General features: G+C 37.0%; 1 protein-coding gene across 1 annotated transcript in view; it reads left to right on the forward strand.

Moving 5' to 3' along the window:
• Positions 1–25,962, forward strand: part of GPR158 (G protein-coupled receptor 158) — a 366,690-nt gene that overhangs the window by 223,551 nt on the left and 117,177 nt on the right. Inside the window, exon 5 of the mRNA XM_090268046.1 lies at positions 14,035–14,103. Within this exon, the coding sequence (XP_090124172.1) occupies positions 14,035–14,103 (69 nt within the window). The remainder of the gene's footprint in view (positions 1–14,034; positions 14,104–25,962) is intronic.

Here is a 25,962-nt window from a genome sequence, read left to right on the forward strand (position 1 = left end):
AAATTCTGTTTGTGTCTCAATATGTCAGCATGTTTAAAACCAACTTCGTCTGTCAAACCTAATCGTCTTTCCTGTCTCAGGGAATGCCACTGCCATCCATCTGAGAGTAAGCAGCACAGCATCCTCTTTGACCCTCCTCTTTCCCTCTCTCTCCACAGCCAGTTCTTCACACATTCCTATCAAGTTTGCACTCTCAAATGGATTCACTTTTCTCCATCTCTACTGCCATCATCCTGGTCCAAGATGCCATTGTCTCTTCCCTGAATTTTTATGGTATCCTCCTGCATTCAAGTTCTCCTTCAATATCTTCTCTACCCTGTAGCCCAGAGTCTTTTCTAAATTCAGTTTTATCATTTTAAAACCAGTCCTTTTACTCAAAAACACTGTGATAGCTTTTCACTGCTTTAGGATAGAGATTGAAGTCCTGAACCACACTTACAATACCTGTGATTGGCATTGTCCCTCTGTACAACTTCAACACCAATTCCTCTCCCCTTCATTTTGGCACTTCAATCATACTCTTCTGTCACTTCATGACACAAGCACTCTAGGGACTTAATACCTGTGATTCCTTTATTTAGAAGAATATCTCTTGCCTTACTCTATCACCACTCATACTTTGTCCAAGGAAAAGTGACATAAAATGTCTATCATTTTCATATATATCATTTCAGAACTTTTATTTTTTAAGTTATTTTTTTATTGATTATGCTATTACAGTTATCCCAATATTTCCCCCCTACACCCCCCTTGACACATCCTCCCCTGCTCCCTCAGGTAATCCTTATACCTTTGTTCATGCCCATGGGCCATGCATATAAGTTCTTTGAATTCTCCATTTCCTATATTGTACTTTACATCACCTTGACTATTCTGCAACTACCTATTTGTACTTTTTAATTTCTTCACCTTTTCACCTATTCCCTGAATCCCTCCTTCCATCCAGCTGCCATCAACCCATTCTCCATATCCGTAATTCTGTTTTTGTTCTGCTTATTTGCTTAGTTTGTTTTTTTATATTCAGCTGCTGATAGATATGAATTTATTGCCATTTTATTGTTCATAGTTTTGATCTTATTTTTTCTTAAATAAGTCCCTTTAAGATTTCATATAATAATGGTTTGGTGATGATGAGCTCCTTTAGCTTTTTCTTGTCTTGGAAGCTCTTTATCTGCCCTCTGATTCTAAATGATATCTTCTGGATAAAGTAATGTTGGTTTTAAGTCCTTCCTTTTCATCATTTTGAATATTCCTTGCCAATCCCTTTTAACCTGCAAAGTTTCTTTTTGAGAAATCAGCTGAAAGGCTTATGGGAACTCCCTTGTAGGTAACTAACTTTTCTCTTGCAGCTTTTAAGATTCTCTCTTTATCTTTAAACTTTGGCATTTTAATTATACGGTATCTTGGCGTGATCCTCTTTGCATCCATCTTGTTTGGGACTCTCTGTGTTTCCTGGACTTTTAAGTCTTTTTCCTTCACCAAATCAGGGAAGTTTTATTTTATTATGTTTCCGAATAGATTTCCAGTTTCTTGCTCTTTTTGTTCTCCTTCTGGCACCCCTATGATGCAAATGTTGATACACTTGAAGTTGTCCCAGAGGCTCCTTGTACTATCCTCATTTTTTGGATTCTTTTTTTCTTCTTGCTGTTCTGGTTAGTTGTTGTTTGCTTTCCTATGTTCCAAATCATTGATTTGATTCTCAGCTTCAGCCACTCTAATGTTGATTCCCTGTAATTTATTTTTATTTCAATTAGTGTATTCTTCATTTCTGGCTGGATTTTTTTTTTTTCAATATTGTTGAGGAATTCACTAAGTTCCTTGAGCATCTTTATAACCAGTGTTTTGAATTCTGCATCTGAAAGGTTATTTATCTCCATTTGTTTAGTTCTTTTACTAGAGTTTTGTTCTCTCATTGGGCCATATTTCTTTGTCTCCTCATTTTGGTAGCCTCTCTTTGTTTGTTTCTATGCATTAGGTAGAGATGCTATGACTCCCTGTCTTGATAGCATGGACTAATGTAGTAGGTATCCTGTGGGGTTCAGAGGCACGTCTTCCCCTTTCACTCAAGCTGGGTACTCAGGTGTGCCCTTTGTGTGGTCTGAATACACCCTTCTCTTGTAGTTGAGCCTTGATTACTTCTGGCAGGTCAATGGGAGCTGTTTACCCAGGCCAGTCAGCTGCAGGGACTGGTCGAAACCACTGACTACCAACCTCCACTCTCTGTGGAGGAGTAGCTCTGCAAGATCCCATTCCACAGAGCAGGGCTTACTTCAGAAGGGCTCTAGTGCCCACTTCTGTTCTTTCTGGGGCCACTTGACATAAGCTATAAAGCAATATGTAGCTGGGTCCTTCTTGTGCTGGGCTTGGCAGTGCCCTAGCAAGGTCAGGCTGTAAACCAAGGCCAGCTACTGCTAGCACTGGATATGGGGCTACTTAACAAGATACAGGGGCAAGGTGTTGCTTGAGAAGATTTATGAAGAGCAGAAGCATGTGCCAAGATAAGTCATTCATATGGAAAAGCCATTGTTAACCACTTGGGTTGGTCTGTAAGTTAGGTGGGGCTGAGTATCAGGGAATCACCAGGGTGGGGCAAGCAATGTGAGCCAGGTTGATGGAATCTCAGTTATGGTGCCCACTATGCTCTGTGGCTTGTAGGGGGAGGGCTCAGAAGAGGAACAATGGCCTCTGCCAGTGGTTCTGTCTTGAAGAAAGCTGTACTCCAGCTCTCATCCTCTTGCCAGACACTTCAATTCCTTCCTGTATGCCACTGGTACCTTTCAAGCTCTTGCTCTAGTGCTGGAGCTTAGTGGAGTGAGTCTGAGTAAGTCTGTGTGCAGGCCCTTTGAGAGGAACTGCCTGGGAAGCCAGCAGTTTCTTCTGATACTCAATCTCTGCTGGTTTTTATAGCCAGAAGCCATGGGAACTTATCTTTCTGGCACTAGAACCCTAAGCATGGGGGCTTGGTGTGGGGCTGGAACCCCTCATCCCCAAAATATCCCTCTTGCTTTTTATCTGCCACACATGGGTGTGGAACCAGCCCTTCCCATGTTTCTGCATCTCTACTCCTCCTACCTATATGGATGAATGTGGTGTCTTCTTTAATTTCGTGGTTGCAGGACCTCCATTAAACTTGATTTCTGCCAGTTCTTAGTGAGATTTTTTTTTTTTTAGTTGTAGTTTTTATGTGGTTGTGCAAGGAGGCAAACTGTGTTTACCTAGGCCACCATTTTGGAGGTACCTTCTTGGGAAAAATCACAGCTTCCAGGTCTGGTAAGACATGGCACCACCAGATTCTACATCATTCATCTGAAGGGAGAATATTCTAGGTAGAGGTACCAGCAAGCAAAGATGTCCTGGGGAGGTGAGTGTGATGGAGTGGAGGGTATTTTCTTCATCTCTCCAGCCTCCTATGCTCTGTCTATTTCAGAACTTTTAATATTTTATCTGCATATGGCCCACTAATGTTAATGGCTTGATATGTGATTATGGGGATTTTAATTACATAAACCAAAACATTCTATTTAATTATTTCCAAATTGACTTGCTCAAATCAAGTTCTGGAGTATTTTTTATTGAACTGTTTTTGATGTACACCATTTTATATATTTAAAGTGTACAATTTTTAATTTGATACATTTGTATATAATATTATAATATGTAGTGATATATTGCCATTGGAGTGATAATTAGTACCTCTATCACATTGTATCAATTATTTCTTTTTAGTGGTTGGTATAATTAAGTTATAGTCTCTTAACAAGTTTGATGATTATAATGCAATATTGTTGTCTATATGCTAGACTATCTTCTTGTTATATTTGGTTACTGTAAAAATGTGTCTGCTGAAAACCAGTTGTAACAATTAGGCAATATCAACAGACTCTAATATGAATTGGTTTGAATGTTCACCAGCAAATGTGTACAACTTTTTTCTATATCAGCCATAAGACAATCAGAAACATTTTTGTAATTGTAGTGATATTTTACATTGGTAGATAGGATAGGGATTTTTGTTACTTTACTTGTACTTATGCTGTCCTTTTGGGAAAAAGGCATTATATGAGGCTAGTAAGAAGAGTCTTACCAGGTGAAAGCTCATAAAAAATGTTATTTCAAATTTAAACACAGTTGAAATGTATTAGCAAAAAAACTCACTCATATCAGAATTGAATGTAAGAACTCATTAAATGGCAAATTTGTTTATACCAAAGGAGAACACAATCAGGATTTAACAATAAATCTCTAAACAGTATTTTCAAAATAATTTTATGTGCTTTGAAATATTAGCAGGCATATATGTCATATAGTTAAGGTACATTTTTCTGTAAACAGTGTGTAATTGAAGAATTGGATTTAACTTGAATTTTTGATAGCTTTAAAATAAACTAAAATTAATACTAATATAATGAAGTTTTCCCAAAGACACAGAGTCAGTAAGTGGCAGAACCAATATGCAAAACTCAAGTTGTAAAGACTGTAGAGCTTATATATTTAATTACCACCCCATGTGTGGTGGGAAGACTCTGCCCCTTCTGTCAATTTCTCATTCCACTGCTTGTAAAAATTTTTTCCATCTTTGCAAAGTGATCAGATAAATGTAAACAAATAAGAAGTATGGAAATGTCATTGACTTGAGGGTAAGGTAATAGAATATGCAAATTGAAAGCAAATGGTAGAAATGCCAGAAAATTAAGTAATACAGGTATCTTTGCTAGTTTACCATTGTGTGGTAGTTAAGTCCTACAAATTGGTGGCACCAACTTCATGATATTTGTGGAGTAGTAAAAGGTTTGTTGATCTTTATCTTTAACCACCTTAGTGTGTTTTTCAAATCCTATATTATTTATTTTTATGAGGGTATAATTTACATACAGTGAGATACATTGATTTTTTTATACTTTATTTTATTTATTTATTTTTATTGCATTTTTTTTCATTACCATTTAGTTCCCTTATACCCTCTTCCCCAAGCAATCACGATACTGTTGCCCATGTCCATGAGTCCCTTTTACTTTTTGTTCCATCCTTTCACCCCCTAACTCACCCTCCTTAGTTGTCATCCTGGTCTCTATGTATGAGTCTGTTTCTATTTTGCTTGTTAGTTCAGTTTGTTCTTTAGATTCCATATATGAGTGAAGTCATATGGTATTTGTCTTTCTCTGACTGGCTTATTTCTCTTAGCATAACATTCTCCAGGTCCATCCATTGTGAAGGATAAAATTTTCTTCTTTTTTATGGCCAAGTAGAATTCTATTGTGTAAATGCCCCATATCTGTTTTATCCACTCATCTACTGATGGACACTTGGGCTGCTTCCATATCTTGGCAATTGTAAATAATGCTGTGATGAACACAGGGGTGCATATGTTCTTTGAATTAGCATTGATCTTAATTGTACAGTGTAGTGAGCTTGACAAATGTATATACCCATGTAATCCACACCTCTATCAAGAGGTAGATGTTTCCATTAGCCCCCCAAATTTCTCTCATGTCACTTCCCAGTCAATTAGTATTTCAGGTTTCTTTGGATAAGTTTCCAGAAGTGTAATCACTGGGTCATATGGCCATTTCATTTTTAATTTTTTGAGGTATCTTCATATTGCTTTCCACAGTGGCCGCACCAATCTGCATTCCCACCAACAGGGCAAAAGTGTTCCCCTTTCTCCATATCCTCACTAGCACTTATTATTTGTGGATTTACTCATGATTGCCATTCTGATCAGTGTGAGGTGATATATAATTGTGGTTTTAATTTTCATTTCTCTGATGATTAGTGATGTTGAGCATCTTTTTGTATGTCCACTGACCATCTGTATGTCCTCAATGGATAAGTGTTTAATAGAAAGAGACACATAGATGAATGGAACAGAATAGAGAGCCCAGAAGTATGAGTGGGAACCAAAAGATGGAATTTATTAATAAATAATTGTATATTTATTCTTACATGTTTAAACTTCAGTTGCCTTCAAACTACTCTCCATTTGATGCAATATACCTATTGAGACATTTTTCCACTGCTCAAAGCAGTTTTTGAACTCATCGATTTTGATGCCTGTTAGTGCTTCTGCTGTTTTTTTGTTTCACCCCTTCCACATTGGCAAAACTTTTACCTTTGGGGACTTCTTTCATCTGGGGAAATAAAGGAAAAGTTGCTGGGGATGAGATCACATGACTAAGAAGGGTGGGACATGGGGGTCATGCTGTTTTTGGTCAAAAACTGCTGAACACTCAGTGTGGTGTGGGCTGGTATGCTTGTAAATCATCCATCATTAAATGGGCAAACACATTGAAGGAATCTTCAAAAAAAATTAACTGAAGCCAAACACAGCCTTTCACAACAACGCCAGCTGGTACACTAATACAGATGTGTTTCTAGAACACTAACCTAGTGGAAGAAGACTATACTACAAGGGACCTGCCCTCCAGAAGATAATTCTGTTATTTTTGGGTTCTCCTTCATATACCCACGCCTTTATAGCCAATTAATATTTGACAGAGGAAGCAAACACATACAATGGGCTAAAGACAGTTTATTCAATAAATGGTGTTGGGAAAATTGGACAGATATGTCCAAAAAAATGAAACTAGACTACCTTTTTATGCCACATATAAGAAAAAATTAAAAATGGATTAAAGACTTAAATGGTAAATCTGAAACCATAAAAATACTAGAAAAAATCATAAGCTGTAAAATCTTGGACATTGTTCATAGCAATATTTTTTCTGATATATCCTCTCAGACAAGGGAACAAAAAAAAAAATAAACAAATGGAACTACATCAAACTAAAAAAGTTTTGCACAACAAAGGGAACATCAACTAAATAAAAAGATAACCCATTGAATGGGAGAACATACTCTCTGATAAGTATGACAAAGGGTTAATATCCAAAATTTACAAGGAACTTACATAACTCAACACCAAAAAACCAAACAATCCAATTAAAAAACATATAATATGTTTTAGAGCAGAGAGTAACTAAGTAGGAACCAACACAGAGAAGAAAAAGGACATTAAAATATACTTCAGTTAGTGTGACCTTTTTGAATTCTGGAAGGGTTAGCATTTATCACCTAATTAAAACTTACGAATTTATTATTTGAAAAGCTTCCTGAACCATGTTAATAATATGACATGGAACTCTAAAATATCAAGATAATTATTTAATTGTAAACATGTTATGATTTGCTAATAAACAGTAAGACTAACTGAAATAGCAGAGTTTAATGAAACAATTGGTTAGAATTGACAATTAAAATGTAAGCAGGGCCCTGACCAGAGAGGCTCAGCTGATTGGCGTTGTTCCACAAAGTGAAAGGTTGCTGGTTGGATTCCTTCCTGGTCAGGGCACAAGCCTGGATGGTGGGTTTGGTCCCGGCCAGGGCGCAGATGAGTGGCAACTGATAGATGTTTCTCTCTGGCATCAATGTTTCTCTCCCTCTCTTTCTCCCTCCATTACCCTCTCTAAAAATAAATAAATAAAATCTTTTAAAACAACTAGAAGAACTTGATTTTTTTTTTAATGTAAGCAGGATGTTAATATAGCCATCCCTTTTTTAAAACTTTGTCTTTGTCAAACATGTTTAAGAATAATATACTCCATGTGGACTAAATTCCATAATAAAAACCCATAATGAAACCTATTTATTGGTTCTTCTTAATGCTCCCAATTTTGGGGAAAATAATAATTCAATTTACTCCATACAATCTAGAAATATTTATATGATTTTAGAGATTGAATTTTGAATTCCTGTCTCCATCATCTTTGCATCTAAGTAGCGGTGTTTCCCCACGACCTTTTACAATCCACTTTTTTTGTTTGCTTTTTGCTTATCAAGTTTAGTACTGCTGTTTTAAATTTCTGAATGGCTTTCTCTTCTTGCAGATAGGGGCATCTCTTACACTTCATTAGTCACTGATATACTGATCACATTTTAGAGTTGAAACTTTTTTTTTTTTTTTTTTTTTTTTGGTTTTTCAATTACAGTTGTCCCCTTTTCCCCTAATTTCTCTCCCCCACCCAACCCACCCCCTCTCCCGCAATCATATCCCTCCCCGTTGTCCATGTCCATGAGTCATTTATACGGGTTCTTTGACTAATCCCTTCCCTTACTTATCCCCCTTCTCTCCCTCTCCCCTCCCCCCTATTGCTGCTATTCTGCTCTTTGTTCTATTTAGTTCCTTTGTTTGTGTTGTTCTTTAGTTTCCTGTATTAGGTGATATCATATGGTATTTTTCTTTCTTTGCCTGGCTTATTTCACTAAGCATAATTCTCTCTAGTTCCATCCATGTTGTTGCAAATGGCAGGAGTTTTTTGTGTTAAAATATGTAATATAAAATAAAGCATATAAACAATTCCTAAAATGTTTATATTATCTCCACATATCAGAGTATGAAATGTCTCTTTGTTTTACAGATTGTCTAGTTATTCCATATACTCCCAAACATACTATAAAAGACAATGTGTTAAAGATAAGCTTAACAGTTCTGAGCAATTCTGTTTCTGTTCTCACATATTTTTCCTGTCTAAGAAGACTGAGGAGATGGTAACATTGTCTAGGTAATGTTTGATGGGTTCTATTGCATATGAGTGAGCAGTAGTATTGTAGAGTAACTACTTTGCGGATCACAGTTTTTAACATACCAAATTTAAAAAGAAAAATATTTGAGACTAGATAATGTTCAAAATATAAAGGAAGTTTGTTTAGATATGTTGCTACTTAGCAATCAGTTAAAACCTAGCAATGATTTGTGAAGTCTCTTGAATTTCTCCAAGTATAAAGTACATTTGTATTTAAAAAAATGATTGATGTTAAACTAAATGATATTTGAGTTTATCTCAAGTATAACAAAGAGTGATTTTTGAAAAAAGTATGCAAAGTATTTTACCTCTTTAATGTCAAGTTTTAAAATATTTAATATTTTATCTTTTAATTATTATCATTCCTTTAGGAGTTTTTTCAAGAGGTGGAATTTATTATTTCAGTGATATTTTTACTTGAAAATACATCAATTAGTCTTAATAGCTTTTAATCAATAATAGAAATCTAAGCAAAGGGCATAGTTTATGTAATTTCATGCCACTTTATTTAAGAATGTACAATAATTCTTCCCAAGGCAAGATCCCATCTGTAATATATTAGTATGTTTTGTTCACCTACTTATATATTTTGACACTTAGGAATTTCTCTGCATTAAGCGAAATATGAATTACTCCATTTACTATTGTATTATTGAAAGAAAAAGAGAATTGAAAGTTTTAAATAGATTACATAGAAGTAGCAGCTATTCTTGCATATTTTTGTAAAGAAGTCATGGGAAAAATGAGAACAAATAAGGACATGATCATCCCCATTTTAGGAATGCATTCTAGTCACATCTTCACAGAGGAAAGGAGCTGAGAGATGGGAAGAAGTCTGATAGGAAGTGCTTCAGTATTAAATCATTTTGGGCATAAGCACAAAGGATGGCTTGGTTAAGTAAAGGTTGTCCAAAAGCTTCCCTCTTATGTATCTAAGTTATTCTGCACCTCTGAAGCTGCAGTGAGAGTCAGCAACTTTGAGCCATAAAATCAGGCACTGAACTTTTGAAAGACGAGACACTCATGTGAACATCTTTGTGTTCACATTATCTGAGACGCAAGCATCTCATGTAAATTCTGCAAAAGCAACCATGAGAAGTTTTTGTCCAGCAGTAAATGGCAAGTAATATTAATAATGAATGACTTGTTATTTCTAAGTTCACATGTGTAAAATTTAATTATCTCTTTATTTAGTGTGCTGTATTGTTTTAAAGAATATAAAACTATGTGTAAGTCACTCTGAACTTTATTTTTGGATAAACTTATTTTTCTATTTAGATAATTGTAAATAAAATTATTGAGAAATAATATCATCCTACCTCTCAGTGTTAGGATTCTCTTCAGGACCACCTTTACATCTTGCTTCCAATTTATTATTGTGAAGTTATTTAATCAGGTGTCTGTCAAATTTCATTTGTAATTTTTCTATTCATGGATTCCTTTATAGAAATAGAAGAATTAAAACAAAATTATAGCTCATGAGTCTGGTCTCCTGTTTTCGTAAAGATTTATAGAGTCTTAGTTAATCATCCAAACCCATTCTAGTTCATTCCTTTCAGAATCTTACTCTGTTGCTTGCTTATATTTTTACGACACATTCTGAGGTTCAGCTATGTAAAAAATGCCTTCACGCTCAAAGATTCCTTTGTAATAGAAATAAATTTTAATAGTTACAAGACTGAAGAAATTGACTATGATCCAAAATAGCTGCGCTGTTTTAGCAAGATATACATTAATTTCCTCAGTGGTTAAAAACATTAAAAAAATGAATGAAGTAGTTAGTCCATGTAGAATCAAGGAAATAATAAGAAACAAATTTAATTGTTTAAAAAATTAAACTTCAGCATTCTTATCATTTTATTACTTCTGTTGACTTAGCTTCCTCTGGACACTTACGTCCCTAGACAAATCCTTTTGTTTTAGCTGTGCTTCATCTTACGCCTGCCTCTACACTTTGCATCCAAAGATCATAGAATTTAGAAATTGACTTTGACATAATTTGATAAAATTAGTATAATAAGATTAATCCATTTATTTGGTTCACAAGTTTATCTGACTATTATATATCTTCGTGAGTCAATTCTGAAAGTTTAAGAAATGGGGAATGTGAAATGGAGGTAGAATCTCTTCACCTCTGTTTTGGAATTGTGCTTATGGAATTATATTTATTAGGCTTTATGGATTCTAAACTAGAGAGTTAGACTGAAAGGTAACTCCCTTAGTTTTCTATTCACCTGTAGGTATTATAAATATACTGTTTGATAATTTTATACATGTACTTCATACTGAATAAAAACTTATTAAATAGATATTAGTTAGGAAGGATTTTGCTTAGACTCTTTTGATATTGTGATACCTAATGTAGAATTTTCTAGTCCAGTTGACACATCTTAGATGAGTTTTCTTTAATTTTATTATTTAATTATTAAAATTGTATTACACAGCAATGTATGATTACATCTCAAAAGAAATTAAATTATATATAGAATATTTCCAAATCTATTCACTTCTCTAGGAAAAAAAATGTGGTTATCAGCTTGATATGTATCCTCCAAACCTTTATTGTTATATTTGTATATTTCTAAAGAAAATTATGGTGTTGATTTGTGTGTATGTGTTTTATATAAATAGTATAATACTGTATGTTAGGTTTTGGGGGTCAGTGGAGGTAGAAAAAGCCAGCAACCAAATGCTGAACAAGATGGTTTATTGAGTATATGATGTGGTGGGCTGGGATCGGGGCAGAGTGAATTTTTAAGGAGTTCTGAAGCTTAGAATACGTAAGCAGTACAGGATAGGCTAAGTTGCCCACTTGTACAGCCATCATGTTGGTGGTTGGACAGTTGCCATCTCCTGATAGACTTCTGAGTCTAGGGCAGCTAGGGGCAGGGGGAGGTTAGCTGCCTCATGGCAGGATTTTGTTTGGAATGGCAAGCCTTTGGAATTGGTGGGCTTCACCCTCACACTGTATAGTATTGCTAATCTTAAAGAAAGTTTTTCAAGTTTTCTAGTAAGCAACTCTAGTTAAAAAGAGTTCCATAGCACTTCTATCTCAGACAAAACTGCAAAGGAGATGCCTCTATTATTTTGGTTTTTGTCTCCTTCATCTCTCCCATACACACTTAGTGCCTCCTCTCTACTTCCTATCATATAACTACAATTGTAAGGAAAGGATTCCTGTTCTTCACTTTGAAACAAAGTCAGTGTATTAGTTACATATTTATACTTGGCACCAAGTACAAAATAAAAGGCTTTGTTCTCATTAAAAGAACTTCCAGTACCAATAAGAAAATGGGGAAATACTTCAGGAAGCATGAGGATTTTTCTTTATCCCTAAAGAAAGTCTTACCTATTAGGTATCTGCTCATTCTATGAGGTCACAAAGCCGGCTCTGCCCAAGAATATTTTGAAAGGAAAATTCCACGTTTTTAATAGGCCTTACATTTGATTATGGAACCACTTAGAGGAGTTTCAATTTACAATTTGAAATTATGGGCTCTTCTGCCCAGCCAGGAACAAGGCAATGAAATGTTAAGAAGATTGCTCAACATTTACAAATGAAAAGGAGGCAGGTTATTTGCTTTGAAAATACATAAAAGCATGCACCACTACCCCAGTTGTTATGTGGTGTTGATAGTTGTAACACAGCTAAGAACGTACTGGCCCTAAAGAAAGCACTTCTGAGTTCCCTATCCCAAGGCATTTCATTCCTCTAGGCCTCCAGGGTCATTTTGGATTCCAGCATTAAAAATTTTACTACTTATTTATACCCCTGTGGTTTTCAAATTTTTCATCCTGGTTCTGTTTTCTACCTTGAATAATACACACCTGCTTATTAAGTATCTGGCACAATGATTGCCATTTTGTATACTTTATATTTCATTAAACCTGTCAGATTTAATAAGGTAAAGATTAGGAAACCCATTTTATGGGTGAGGCCATTGAAATTCAAAAAGCCTAACTCTAAGTGTTTTTTTTTTTTCCCTTTTATTATGAAAACGGAGATGAAGTTAACTCCGAAGTCTGCTATTTCCATAAAGACTTGCAGCTTCTTTTCAAAACCCTTTTTTCAGACATTACAGATTGTTTTATAGGCAATCTTCTGTAATACTTTGGACACTCACTCTCAGTGTCATTTTCTTGGAAAGTTTAAGAAATAAACCATAGATTAGTCATAATTAGGCATGAATAGAATTTGCCATCTTGGGAATTCTGCCAGCAGAGAACCCATTTCAAGGCTTGCTGATAGAAATGATCTTTTCAGTCAATGCATCTACCAGCTAAAATAATGACAAATAGTGAGAAGTCACTCGAATATTCTAGGCTGTTCACTAACTAAACTTGTTTCTCCATCCCCAAATTCTTAAATTAATGAAAGCCCTGAGTTCGTTTGAGGGATGACATAAAGTATTTCTCATGTATCTAACAATGTGTCACAAGGATTTTGGAAAAGGAATAGAATTTTCTTTCTCTTGTTATCCAGTTAGCTGATATTTCTTCTTAAGTAATGGACTTTTGTGGTTTGGCTTTTCTGCTTCTTTTGTAGTTGAACCAATGGCTACTACTTCAAATTATTTTCCTGTTAAGATATTGTATTTGCACCAAGTGTAATTGGTATATATATTTTATGTCGCATTTAGTGAAAACACAGGGACTCTTGAATGACCTGTTTTTATGTTTGTATTCTTGATCAGTATGTTTACTCTATATTGATGTTTAAACTAATCAAAATAAAATGTATTATTAGGAGATAAAATTGATTCTTTCTTTTTTTATTTCTTGCCACAGCTCTAAGTATTTTTTTTGGGGGGGGGGGGCGATAATGCTATTTTGAGCCTAACAAAATATCTTAGCAAATTTAAATATTCAGGAAATTTATTTGAAAATCAACATATCCTTTTGAATTTTGAGTTGAGAATAATTTAAGCATGTTTACAAGGTGAGATTCCTCTGTTATTTAATGTGATTTCTATTATTTACATCGTGGAGCTCTGTTAGTGAGTTTGGGACTATATTTTATTACTGGGATGCATATGTTTGTTTTATCCACTCAAGCCATCATGCAGATATTTGTGAAATGGCTCAGGGATAGGATTCAATATACACTTGTAGCTGATGTTTCAGAAATACAGGCAAAATCTTCTGTGTCTGTAAATTGGTTGGATTGAAAGGATTTTCTAGGTAGTGTTCTCAGATGCTTAGTCTGTTCAGTGATTCAAATTTTAGAGAATAAAATTCCATGAAGGCACTGGCAATATTATTGAGTTTGCCATCGCCTTTGTAGTCAGTCTTTTCACATGTTTTAGTTGAATTCTCCTGTCTACATATTAGCCAGTTTTCATTTATCTTCCTTCACAGAATGCTGTTCTATTGGTTGAGGCCTTGTCACAATAGCATAAATTCTTCCATGCCTAGAATGTAAGCTTAACAATGACATTTTCATTTTGTTTTTTAGAGCATCAGGGCATCAGGCCTTATCCTGTTGGAAACAATCCTTTTTGGGTCTCTGCTTCTGTACTTTCCGGTAAGGAACATATTTGTATTTTTAAACTATCTATTTATTTTATATATATAAACAAGGGCTTTACAGATATTTAAACCCTGGCTTTACCTTTTGGGTAGCCTTAGATAAGTTACTTAGCATTTCTAAACTGTGGTTTACTCTTGTAAAATGGAGCTAATTATTTTTTTAAGTATATTTTATTGATTATGTTGTTACATTAGTTCCAATTTTTCCCCCTTTGCTCCCCTCTGCCCAGTACACCCCTTCCCTCCAGCAATCCCACCCCCCTTAGTTTATGTCCATGGCCTGTGCATATAAGTTCTTTGCCTTCACCCTTTCCTGTGTTATTCTTAACTTCCTCTGTCTATTTTGTACCAATCAATTATGCTTCTTAATCTCTGCACCATATCCCCAATTTCTCACCCTCCTCCCTCTCAGCTGATAACCCTCCAAATGACCCCCATACCTATGATTCTGTTCCTGTTCTGGTTTGCTTCATTGGATTTTGTTCTTATTTTTTAGATTCAGTTGTTGATAGTTGTGAGTTTGTTGTCATTTTAATGTTCATAATTTTGATCTTCTCTTTCTTAAGTAAGTCCCTTTGACACTTCATATAATAATGGCTTGGTGATGATGAACTCCTTTAGCTTTACCTTGTCTGGAATGCACTTCATCTGCCCTTCCTTCCTTCATTGCTGGATAGAGTAGTCCTGGTTGCAGGTTGCCTTTCATCACATTGAATACTGCTTGACAGTCCCTTCCTGCCTGCGAAGTATCCTCTGAGAAATCAGCTGATAGTCCTATAGGCACCCCCCTATAGGCAACTCTCCGCCTCTCTCTTGCTGCCCCCAGGACTCTATCTTTATATTTCACCTTTGACATCTCAATCATGATGTGTACTGGTGTGGTCCCCTCTGGGTTCAGTTCGCCTGGGACCCTCCTTCCTTCTCAGACCTGTATGTCCATCTCCTTCACCAAACTTGGGAAGTTTTTCTCATTTTTTTCAATTCTTGCTTCCTCATTCTGCACGGGTTGACTGTTTTTTTCTTCCTTATGTTCCAAATCATTGATTTGAACCCTGGTTTCCTTCCCTTCACCATTGGTTTTATGTGGATTTTTCTTTGTTTCACTTAGCATAGCCTTTACTTCTTCTCTTATGTGTTTGCCATACTCAAGCATATCTGTCAAGCCTGTGAGCATCTTTATCACCAGTGTTTTGAATTCTGTGTCTGTTAGGTTGTCTATTTCCTCATCTGTTAGGTTTGCTATCTCCTCATCACTTATTTCTCCCACTGGAACCTTGATCCATTCCCCCTTTTGGGCCATACTTCTCTGTCTCCTCATTCTGACAGGCTCCTGTGTTTGTTTGCCTTCATGTCCCAAGTAGAGCTGTCACTCCTGTTACGTTGTAAGGGATGGAGCCTTAGGGATTCGTCAGTACAGGGCGACCTGTTTCACCACATAGTGGCGCTGTATGTGGGGGAGGGGTCCGAGAGGGAACAATGCCGCCTGCCCAGCAATTGCCCCTTTTCCAGGCACCTCTCCCACTTCTGCACCAGACTGGCACCCCTCTAGCTGCTGCCCTGGCCATCGTTCCCAGAGTGGGTGGGTCTGCGGACATTCTAGGACTGTGGTGGCCCTTTAAACAGGCGGACTCTGCTGAGAGACTGGCAGTTTCTGCCACCACCCCAACCCCCACTGGTCTGCCCAGTCAGAAGCAATGAGGCTTGATTTTTCCCCCGTGCTGGGACTGTGAGCTGCTAGGTCCTGTGAGGAGCTGGGAATGCTCCCCAGGTGTCTCTCCTGACTTTAAAACATGTGACTGCCCTTTCTGCCAGCCTGCTGCTGCCGCTGCAGCTGCTGCCACCACACCATGTCCTCTCCGCCCCAGCTCTGCCCCTCCTACCTGTTTGGATGAGTATTTCTTCTTTATATCTTTGTTTGCTGGACTTCCATGCAGTTTGATTTGCTGGAACTTCTGGTTGTTTCTAGTTTTGAGGTAGTTGTATTCCTTCTTAGTTGTGGAGGGAGATGCAGCATGTCTGTCTATGCCTCCATCTTGGCCGGAAGTCCCAAATCTTGTAAAATGGAGCTAATTATACTTTTTCCCCCAGGTTTGTGGAGAGAGTTAAATGCTTAAGTGAACTATGATATGGAAGTCATGCTTGGTTATTACATATAAATGTTCATTTCCTTCTTCTTTCCCCTCTACTTAAATCAGAACCGTGAGACACACCAACTAGTTAATGCTTGAAAATAACAAATGATTACATAGAAAGATAAACCTAATAAAATAAATGTATGTGTGGTACTAGTGGCAGAGATAATCACAATAGACTCTCACTTTCATACTAGTAACATTTCTGTAGCCAGAAGGTAAGTACTGATCTTACTAATTTAATTCTACCAGCTTGTATTCAGCAGTTATTGTATGTCAAGCACTATGCTAATTTCTGGAAATACAGTGTGAGAAGGTAAACTTGATTTCTCCTCTCAAGAAATGTCCAATTTAAAGGAGGAGGTGAATAATTACAGGAAATTATAATGTAGTGTGACAAAAGCTCAGTGTGTAGTAAAGGCAGGATGTTGTGGAGGCCCTTAGGAGAGACACCTACCAAGTCCAGGGAATAAAACACCATTCTCCTCACTATGCTTACCCTTACAATCTGCCTATTTTCAAAATATCAGCCAGTGCTAACACCAAAGTTAGACCATGGTACTAAAACTCAAAAAGTTTCCCATTTTATTTACAGTAAAAGCCAAAATTCTTACAATAGCCTCAAGAGTCCAGCATGAGTTGGATCCTGTACCCTCTATTACCTCATTTTCAAATTCTCTGCCCTCACTCAATGTTCACAAGCCTTCTTAATCTATTCTGGTTTTCTGCTTCTTGAATTTCATGTTTTATTTTTCCATAAAATAGAAATTTATTTAGGTATAATCAGTTCTTACTTTTTTATCAAGTCATATAATGTATGTTTTCTTATTTACTATCATAGAGTTGTGCATAGTAATAATAAAAGCAATATAATAATACAAAGACTATTTATCTTGCATGCCAGGTACTGTTCCTGTATATGTGACATGTCGTGCATCATAACATTTAATCTCCCCCATAGAACTACCTGGCAGATATTTAACCAAAGCCATAGAATCACCTAATTAGAAAGTGGAACATCTGAAATGACTTCAATAATTTGAATAATAATCTTAATCTTCTGTTTTTGGTGCCACCATCATCTTTTTCCTGAACCTTTGTATTTTAAAATATATATTTTTACTCAGTAGCCAGAAGGATATTTTAAAATATCAAATCAAATCTGTCACCCCTTTTATAGCTTCCCAGTGTTCTTAGATTAAAGATCAAAACTCTCAACATGATTTATGATGTTATAAGTAATGTGGTCTTTGCCCACCTTTCCAGCCTCATTCAATACCACTTTTTTCACTTTATGCACTCAGGACCCTGACCTTTATTCAACTGTAAATGAGACATGATCTCTGTTATGGTGAGCATAATAATGGCTCCTTAAAGATGTCCACAGTTCTAATCCTTGAAACTGGTGAATATGGTACCTTACATACTAAACAGGATTTTGCAAATGTGATTAATTAAGGATTTAGTGATATACAGATTGTCTTGGGTTGTTTGGAGTGGCTGAAGGGCTGTAGGTAAAACAGAAAAGCAGAAGAGAGAGAACTGAAGAGATAGCTTCACACACACACACAAATGGCTGGCTTATGCTGGCTTTGAAAATGGATGAAGGAGGCCATAAGCCAAGGAATGTGGCAGCATGTAGAAGTTGGACAAGGCAAGGAAACAGATTCTTCCTTTAGTCTTTAGAAGGAACACTGTGATTTTAGCTCCATGGCCCATTTCAGACTTCTGACCTCGAGAACTGTGTATGATAATAAACCTGTGTTGTCTTAAGGCACTAAATTTGCAGTAATATGTTACAGCACCAATAGGAAACTAATATGCCTCTTATCATGGGACCTTTTTACATGCCTTCCCTTTAATTTTGAAGTCATTCTCTTACCTTCTTATACACCATCTAACTTAATTCCTGTGCCTAATTAGCATCCAGTCAACTTTTAGAATTTTACTTAAGTGTCACTTTCTCAGGAAAGCTTTTATTGGCCCCCCAACCCGAGTCAAATTACTTATAATAACTTCTCATGGAATCTCACTCTTTTTCTTGACAACACTGATCTCAGTTTGTAATTATATATTCGAAAGGGCAAATATTTGATCAATGTCATTCTTCTGCACAGATTGTAGTTCTGTGAAAGGAAGGGACTTTTTCCATTTTGCTCACTGTTGCATCTGCAGCATTTACCCAGTGCCTGTCACCATAGGCAAAGTGCAGTAGATATGCAGTGGACTAATGGATGAGGTTATACTGGATAAACTTAGAACTATACCCTAAACTAGTGACTTCTGCCCTTGGAAGTAACCTCCAAAGAATCTGCTTGATTGTGAAAGACTAAGAATGATGGTCCTTATTTATATTACTTATGCAGTACTTGCAGTTAGGCAATAAAAATCCTTTTTATGTTATTTTTAAGTTTATGGTTCATATTCAATCAAATTAAATGGTCATATTAATGAGCATGTGTTTAAAGTCTATAGGAGAATTTTAAAGCTTCTTACATAGAAGAAGTACTCTAGAAAAGGACATTTCAGCAAATAGTAAATGTTAGGTTACTAAATGTTCAAGGCAATTATTAGAGACCCTTTCATGAACTGGGATCAAGTTTTGAAACACCCGTGACATGCCTGTACCTATGATGATATCAGATACAGAGAAAAATGGAAACTTAAAAGGAACATGAAGACAGACAGCATTTATGCTTGATAATTTAATATGCCTGGGAGGAAAAAAAAAAACAGAAAAGAAGACTTACCAAAAATATTCTGTTCAACCAGAAACATTAGGATAACTTATTATGTTGAGTTTATGCTTAACTAGCTTTCTATTTCATCTTTCACAACACAAATTTTCTCTGTAACTACTTGAGATATTAATGTGTAGCTCTCAAATTCTTACTATGTACCTTGGTTCCAAATAAGATTAATGTTTATGCTCTGAAGACAGAAAGGGCCAAATTAATGAAGATTTGGATGTAGCATAAGAGACAGGGGGAGAAAGGAGGTTAAAATATACTATTGATTGAATCTGGAAAGCAATTTTGTTTTAGGTGAGAGAATGAATTGATGACATCTTGGAAATTGATAGGAAAGTCTGACTACATAGGGTGTGTATGCATGATGTGCATGTGTGTACATGCATAAAGCATTCATGACAAGAAGAGTAACTTGGTTATTGGACCAGGGCTCACTAGCTTCCCTGGGTTTCACATAAATGCAGTTTATAACTTTTGGCTCACATTTTTGCTACAAGGAGGATCTCTGTATTAAGTGATAAAGGTGATTAAGTAAGCCCAATATAGCCAAAAGTTCTAATGATTTGATGGTATTATAAATGTGACCTGTACATTTCTAATTTGTTAAATGCCTCACCTACTCTCTCTGTTCCTGGTGTGGACTATACTAAAGAACTCATGAAAGTTTTACTGGGGATTACTGTTTTTGAAAAAAGTGGAATTAATTTTAGGGCTGGGTAACTCCATGGAAGGAAGCTGTGGGGATAGTCACTGTTCTACTGAGTTATTACGCAATGAGCCTTTTCTTCTCTTTCAGCTGCATATTGTTGTTCAGATTTGCAAGAATTAAGGTTATTTTTGCTTTTTCTAAGCAATGTTAAAAGACAATTTTATAACAATGCTTATGATGCAAAGTCCAAATTAGAGATTATCATTATTGTGCAGATGAGGACAAACCAAAATCTCACTAAATTTAGCATTGTTATAATTGGATAGCACAGAGCTGAAGCATTTAAAATGTTTTCTTACAGATTCTCAAGAGACTCATGATTTGAAATTCATACATTTGTGAACAAATGATTACTCTTCATACACTTAAAACTTTCCATACAGTTTATAAAAGAAAGTGAAAAGAACTTTAACAATCAACTAAAGTATATTTTCCTTGTTAAGTTACACAAAAATGACATTCTATGGATTAGTAAACCATATTAAGTAATACAGAGTCTAGAATTTTGTTCTTGACTTGACTAAACCAAGGGTTTCAGCCAAGAGTATATTTTTCCCTTTAATCCTGGTTACTTATTTGGATGGCTGATATGTCTTTCTGTAGAGGACACCAGTACATATGTAAATATAGTTAAATATGTATACAACTTGTCCCAACTCCCACCTCTTCAGGTCCTAGAAAAAAGAAATGCAAAATATTAGAACAGGAAGGAACATCAGATGAAAATTAGTCTTTATTCAACCTCTGTTTTGCAAACCAAGAAGGAGAGGCTGAGAGAAGTTGCAACTCATCCGACTTTTATCACTAGGTAATGAGAGCAGCAAGAAAAGAATCTAGTTTCTTGACTCCTGGTGTAGAACTGTCTTCACTCCTCACTGTATGACAGCACTTCTGATAGATGGCATGGATGTGAGATTCAGATGGCATTATGCAATGTAGTCAGGAGGGCTTTGGTCAATCACCCTTCTTCATTAAGTCTTCAAGGAAATAAAAGGCACAGATAACAATTTAAAATATCTTGAGGTTTGGCTCTAAGTCCCAATATAAAACTCCTGTAAGGTTGGCTGGACCATGTTGTTGAACCATGTGATATTCAACAGTTTTATCTACAAAAATGGCGATTTTATGTTTCAACCAAATAAATAACACTGTTAGACCATGACAGGTCGGTTTCAGTGGTACAGAACCTAAGTCAGTTAAGAGACCACTTTTCCTATGATCACCCAAAGCCTAAAGCTAAAAATCAGATTTTTTAAATCTCCAATGTAGAACACATGCATCATTTGGAAGCAGAGGAAAAACAAGAAATACTGTTTTCATGCCTAAAGCTTAAAGGGAAAGAAATAAAGGAAAGAGTTAAAAGTGAGGTTAGAGAGTGAAACCATAAAAATACAGCCAAAGTGGCCAAGATTTTAATCCATTGCTGTTATTGATTTTGATACTCAAATTAGTCTAATAGGAGTCCCTTTAAGCTAGCCCCTGCATTCTTTTGATACGACTCATTTCTTGAGTACTTCCTGCTTTCTAGTACAATTGAGTATACTTTTCCCACCCCAGCTGTAGAATCAGCCTTTTCTCCAAAAAGCCCTATTTCTTTTTGGGGTGAAATGGTAGCAATTCAATTCTGAGGCAGACTCACATCTATTGTGACAAACGTAGGGAAAAATGTTCTCAAATTTACAACTAGGCCAGTGTTTCTCAGACCTCAGTTATGTTGGAATCTTTGTAAGATTTCTCCTCAAGTCTGAGATTCTGTCCTTAGGCCTACCTACTTGGTGTCATTAGGTCTGTTTGGATTGATACCAGAGCAAAAGAGAGAAAAAATTGGAAGGAAAGTTTAATACTCATGTGCTAAAAGTACTATCAAGAAAATAGTAGTTGTTTCACACCAAAGTAGCTCAGAGAGTGTGGGGATAGAAGACATTCCCCAAACTGCTAGAGGATTTCATGAATTTTGGCTAAAATATTGAGATCAAAAGACATCAAAGAACTAGACCCATTTATTCAAGGGAGTTTGAAGAGTGTGAGGACAAGACACTTCCTTTTTTTTCAATAGGGTAGGTGAGAATAATAAAAGAAGTGGTTGTAAATATTCTGGAAGTCTGTGCCGTTCCAATTATCCACTTGCTTCTGTGCTCCTCTTCCTTATCAACACACTAAAGAGAAGTCTTATGGTTATTGAGAGTGGTTGTGTACAGGTAAAGCATGGAGGATATCTAGTATGCATATTGTAGGGTATTTGGTTAAGGGTCTTGGACCAGTGATGTGTCAGGGATTAACTATTAATCCTCCTTTAGCTAAAAGAGTTTTTTAAAATTTTCATAAAATTTATTAGTGATGTTGGTTAATAAAATTATATAGATTTCAGGTGTACAATTTTATAATACATCATCTGTATATCCTATTGCATATTTATAACCCAAAGTCAAGTCTCCTTCCATCATCTTTTTTTTTCTTTTCTTTTATTGATAATGCTGTTACAGTTGTCCCAATTTCTTTCCCCCCTGCTCCCCTCCACCCTGTGACCCCCCCTCTAATTGTCCCCCCTTTAGTCCATGCCCATTGGTTGTGCATATAGTTCTTCTCAATATCTTCCTGTCTACTCCACTCCCTCCTACTATGCTTCTTAATTCCTGCATCATCTCCTTCCCTTTTCCCCCTTCCCCCTCCCCCTGAACCTCCCCCCAATACCTATACCTGTACCTATAATTCTTTTTTCCCTCTCATTGCCTACTTAGTTTGCCTTTGTTTCAATTCCCTAGCTTCTGCTGTTGGTTGTTGTAATACAGTTTTCATTTTAATGTTCATAGTTTTGATCCTCTTTCTTTTAAACAAGTCCCTTTAACATTTCATATAACAGTGGTTTGGATCTAACAAACTCCTTCAGTTTTACTTTGTCCTGGAAACACTTTCTCTGCCCTTCTATCTTGAATGACAGCTTCACTGGATAGAGTAATCATGGTTGTAGGTTTTTGATTTTCATTACTTTGAATATTTCTTGCCAGTCCCTTCTTGCCTGTAAAGTCTCCTTTGAGAAATTTGCTGATAGTCTAATTGGGACCCCTTTGTACATAATTCTTCTCTTCTCTCATGCTGCTTTTAAGATTCTCTCTTTATCTTTAATTTTTGACATTTTGATGATAATATGTCTTGGTGTGGTCCTCCCTGGGTCCAGCCTATCTGAAACTCTCTGTGCTTCCTGGACCTGTAAGTTCATTTCCTTTCCCAAGTTAGGGAAGTTCTGCTTCATTATTTTTTCACGTAATTTTTCAAATTCTAGTTCTTCTTCACCCTCTGGCAATCCTATAATTTGAATGTTCATTCGCTTATAGCTGTCCCAGAGGTTTCTGAGCCTCTCCTCATATTCCTCACTTTTTGTTTCCTCTTTCTGCACCAGTTGACTGCCCCTTCCTATGTTCTGATTTGTTGATTTGATCCCTGGCTTTCCCTTCCTCACCACTTGTCTTGTATGTATTTTTGTTCATTTCAGCAGGACTAGCCTTCATTCTTTCCCTGTCTTGATTCAGCCCTGCTGTTAGGTTTGTAAGCTGCCTTATGACTATAGCTCTGAACTGAGCCTCAGAAAGATTTGCTATTTGTTCATTGGTCAAGGCCTTTATTTGCTTTTTGGTTTGCTGTGTGATTGGTATTTCAATCATTAATTCTGCCATTCTGAGCATTTTGTCTATCTTTCCTTCTTGGGCAGGGCTGTCCCACCTCCTATGCCTATATTCGGTGGCGACCTCTCTCAGCACACTGTGGCGCTTTGCATGGGGGCGGGGGTCCAAGATGCATTCCTGCTGTTATTCTCCTCTGAGAAACCGGGAGCCTCCTCTGTTCCCACGCCCTCCGGGCCTCACAGTCTGAGACAATGGGGGGTCTGCCTTCCCCGCATTGAAATTACGAACCGAAGGGTCTGGTTTGCAGCTAGGGCCAGCTCCCAGGCGCTTCTCTCCTCCCCCCAGATATGGGTGTCTGCTTGTTACAGAGCCCCTGGGCTGCTCCAATTGAAAACAAACCCACGAGCTCTTTAGTTAGGGGTCCGATTGCCCGCCGCCAAAATCACAACTCTGAACATTATATTTGAGTGAGAAGAAAAATTGTTTATTTAACAGTTACACATATTCTTGCCTCCCCTCTACCAAACCTAACCAGTTTTAGGGGGGTCAGAAACACCATTTCCCTACTTCCTAGGCACAGTTCAGCTTTACCAGCAGCTGCCAATCATTCAATCTGATTGGGGAGGTCCTTCCCGTGCTGTGGTGTCCTCCAGCTCTCAATGCAGGACCACCTGGATTCTCAGCCTCCTTGTGAACTGTCTTCTTTCTGTAAACCACGTGGATCTCATCTCCTTCTCCAGAGCTCCTCTGCAAACACTCACCAGCGAGGGAGAGAGCCCCAGAACGTGCCCCCCCAAGCGTGCCCCCCCTAAAGTGTTCGCAGCTGCCTATATATCCCTGACTGCGTCCTCTGACGCACTGGGTGTTGCCAATAGTTCTGACCATTGGCAGAACCCCACGTAGGCTCTGTGTGCTTTCCATACCATCACCTGGTTCAAGACTCCTCCCATTCACCTGAGGATTTGGATGCATTAAAGCAATTTACATAATGAAAGACACCGGCCATCAGCCTCAGGCATGTGGAGGCATTCTGAAAGCTGCTTCCTTCTCCCTATCCCCCAGCCACAAACTCCGGGGATTTTTGGACTCTCCTGTTTCTGTAACATGCTTACCGAGTCCCGCTGTTCACTGCTGTGGTTGCCGCTTCCAGCACAGTTTGATCTTTCAGCTGCAGTTTTGCCCTTCCTACCCGTCCAGACGAGCACCACTTGTTTATTACTTCATACGTTGGACTTCCATGTAGCTTTATTTTCTGGAATTTATTATTTTTGGTTTTGCAGAAGTTGTAGTCCTTCTTAGTTGTGGAGGGAGACAGAGCATGTCGGTCTATGCCTCCATCTTGGCTGGAAGTCACCCATTATCTTTTATCTCCCCTTTACCCTCATCTCTTCTAGCTCCTTCACCCCCCTTCATCTCTGGTAATCACCATACTGTGCTGTTGTCTGTCTATGAGGGTTTTTATGGGTTTTTTGCTTAACCCCATCACCTTTTCACCCAGCTCTCAACCTCCCTACCCTCTGACAGCTGCCATATGTTCTCTGTATCTATGAGTCTGTTTCTGTTTTGTTTGTTATTTTATGTGTTCACTAGATTCCACATATAAGTAAAATCAAATGGTACCTGTCTTTCTCTGACTGGCTTATATCACTTAGCACAATACTCTCCAGGTCTATTCCTGCTATTACAAAAGGTAAGATTTCCTTATTTTTTTATGGCCAAGCAGTGTGCCATTGTGTAAATGTACCACCGCTTTTTTATTTACTTATCTACTTATGGGCACTTGGGCTTACTTACAAATTTTGGCTATTGTAAATAATGCTGCAATGAACATAGGGGTGCATATATTCTTTTGAATTGGTGTTTTGGGTTGCTTTGGATATAGTCCCAGAAATGGAATCACTGGGTCATATACCAGTTCCATTTTTAATTTTGTGAGGAAACTCCATACTGTTTTCCATAGTGGTTGCACCAATCTGCATTCCCACCAATAGTGTGCAAGGGTTCCTTTTTCTTTGCATTCTCACTGACACTTGTTTGTTCATTTATTGATGGTAGCCATTCTGTGAAGTGATAGCTAATTGTGGTTTTAATTTATATTTCTCTGATGATTAGTGATATTGAGCATTATTTCATATGTCTATTGGCCATATGTATGTCCTCTTTGGAGAAATATCTATTCTGGGGATGCAAGGTTGGTACAATATCTGCAAATCAGTAACTGTGATACACCACATAAACAGAATGAAGGTTAAAAATCACATGGTCATATCAATAGATGCAGAAAAAGCATTTGAAAACCCATATCTGTTAAAAGCTCTCATCAAGGTGGGAATAGCGGGAACATACATCAAAGTAATAAAGGCCATATGTCACAAACCCACAGCCATCATCATACTTATTGGGAAAAAAACCCTAAAAGTGTTTGCCTTAATGTCAGGAAAAAGACAGGGATGTTCACTTTCACCACTCTTATTCAACATATTACTTGAAGTCTTAGCCACAGCAGTCAGACAAGAAGAAGAAATAAAAGGCATCCAAACTGGAAAAAAAGAAGCAAAACTGTTATTATTTGTAGATGACATGGCACTGTATATAGAGAAGCCTAGAGGTTCCACCAAAAAAGTACTAGTACTGATAAATAAA

The sequence above is a fragment of the Furipterus horrens genome, unplaced genomic scaffold (assembly GCF_987537825.1).
Source record: "Furipterus horrens unplaced genomic scaffold, mFurHor1.1.pri manual_scaffold_2, whole genome shotgun sequence".
NCBI classification, from domain to species: domain Eukaryota; kingdom Metazoa; phylum Chordata; class Mammalia; order Chiroptera; family Furipteridae; genus Furipterus; species Furipterus horrens.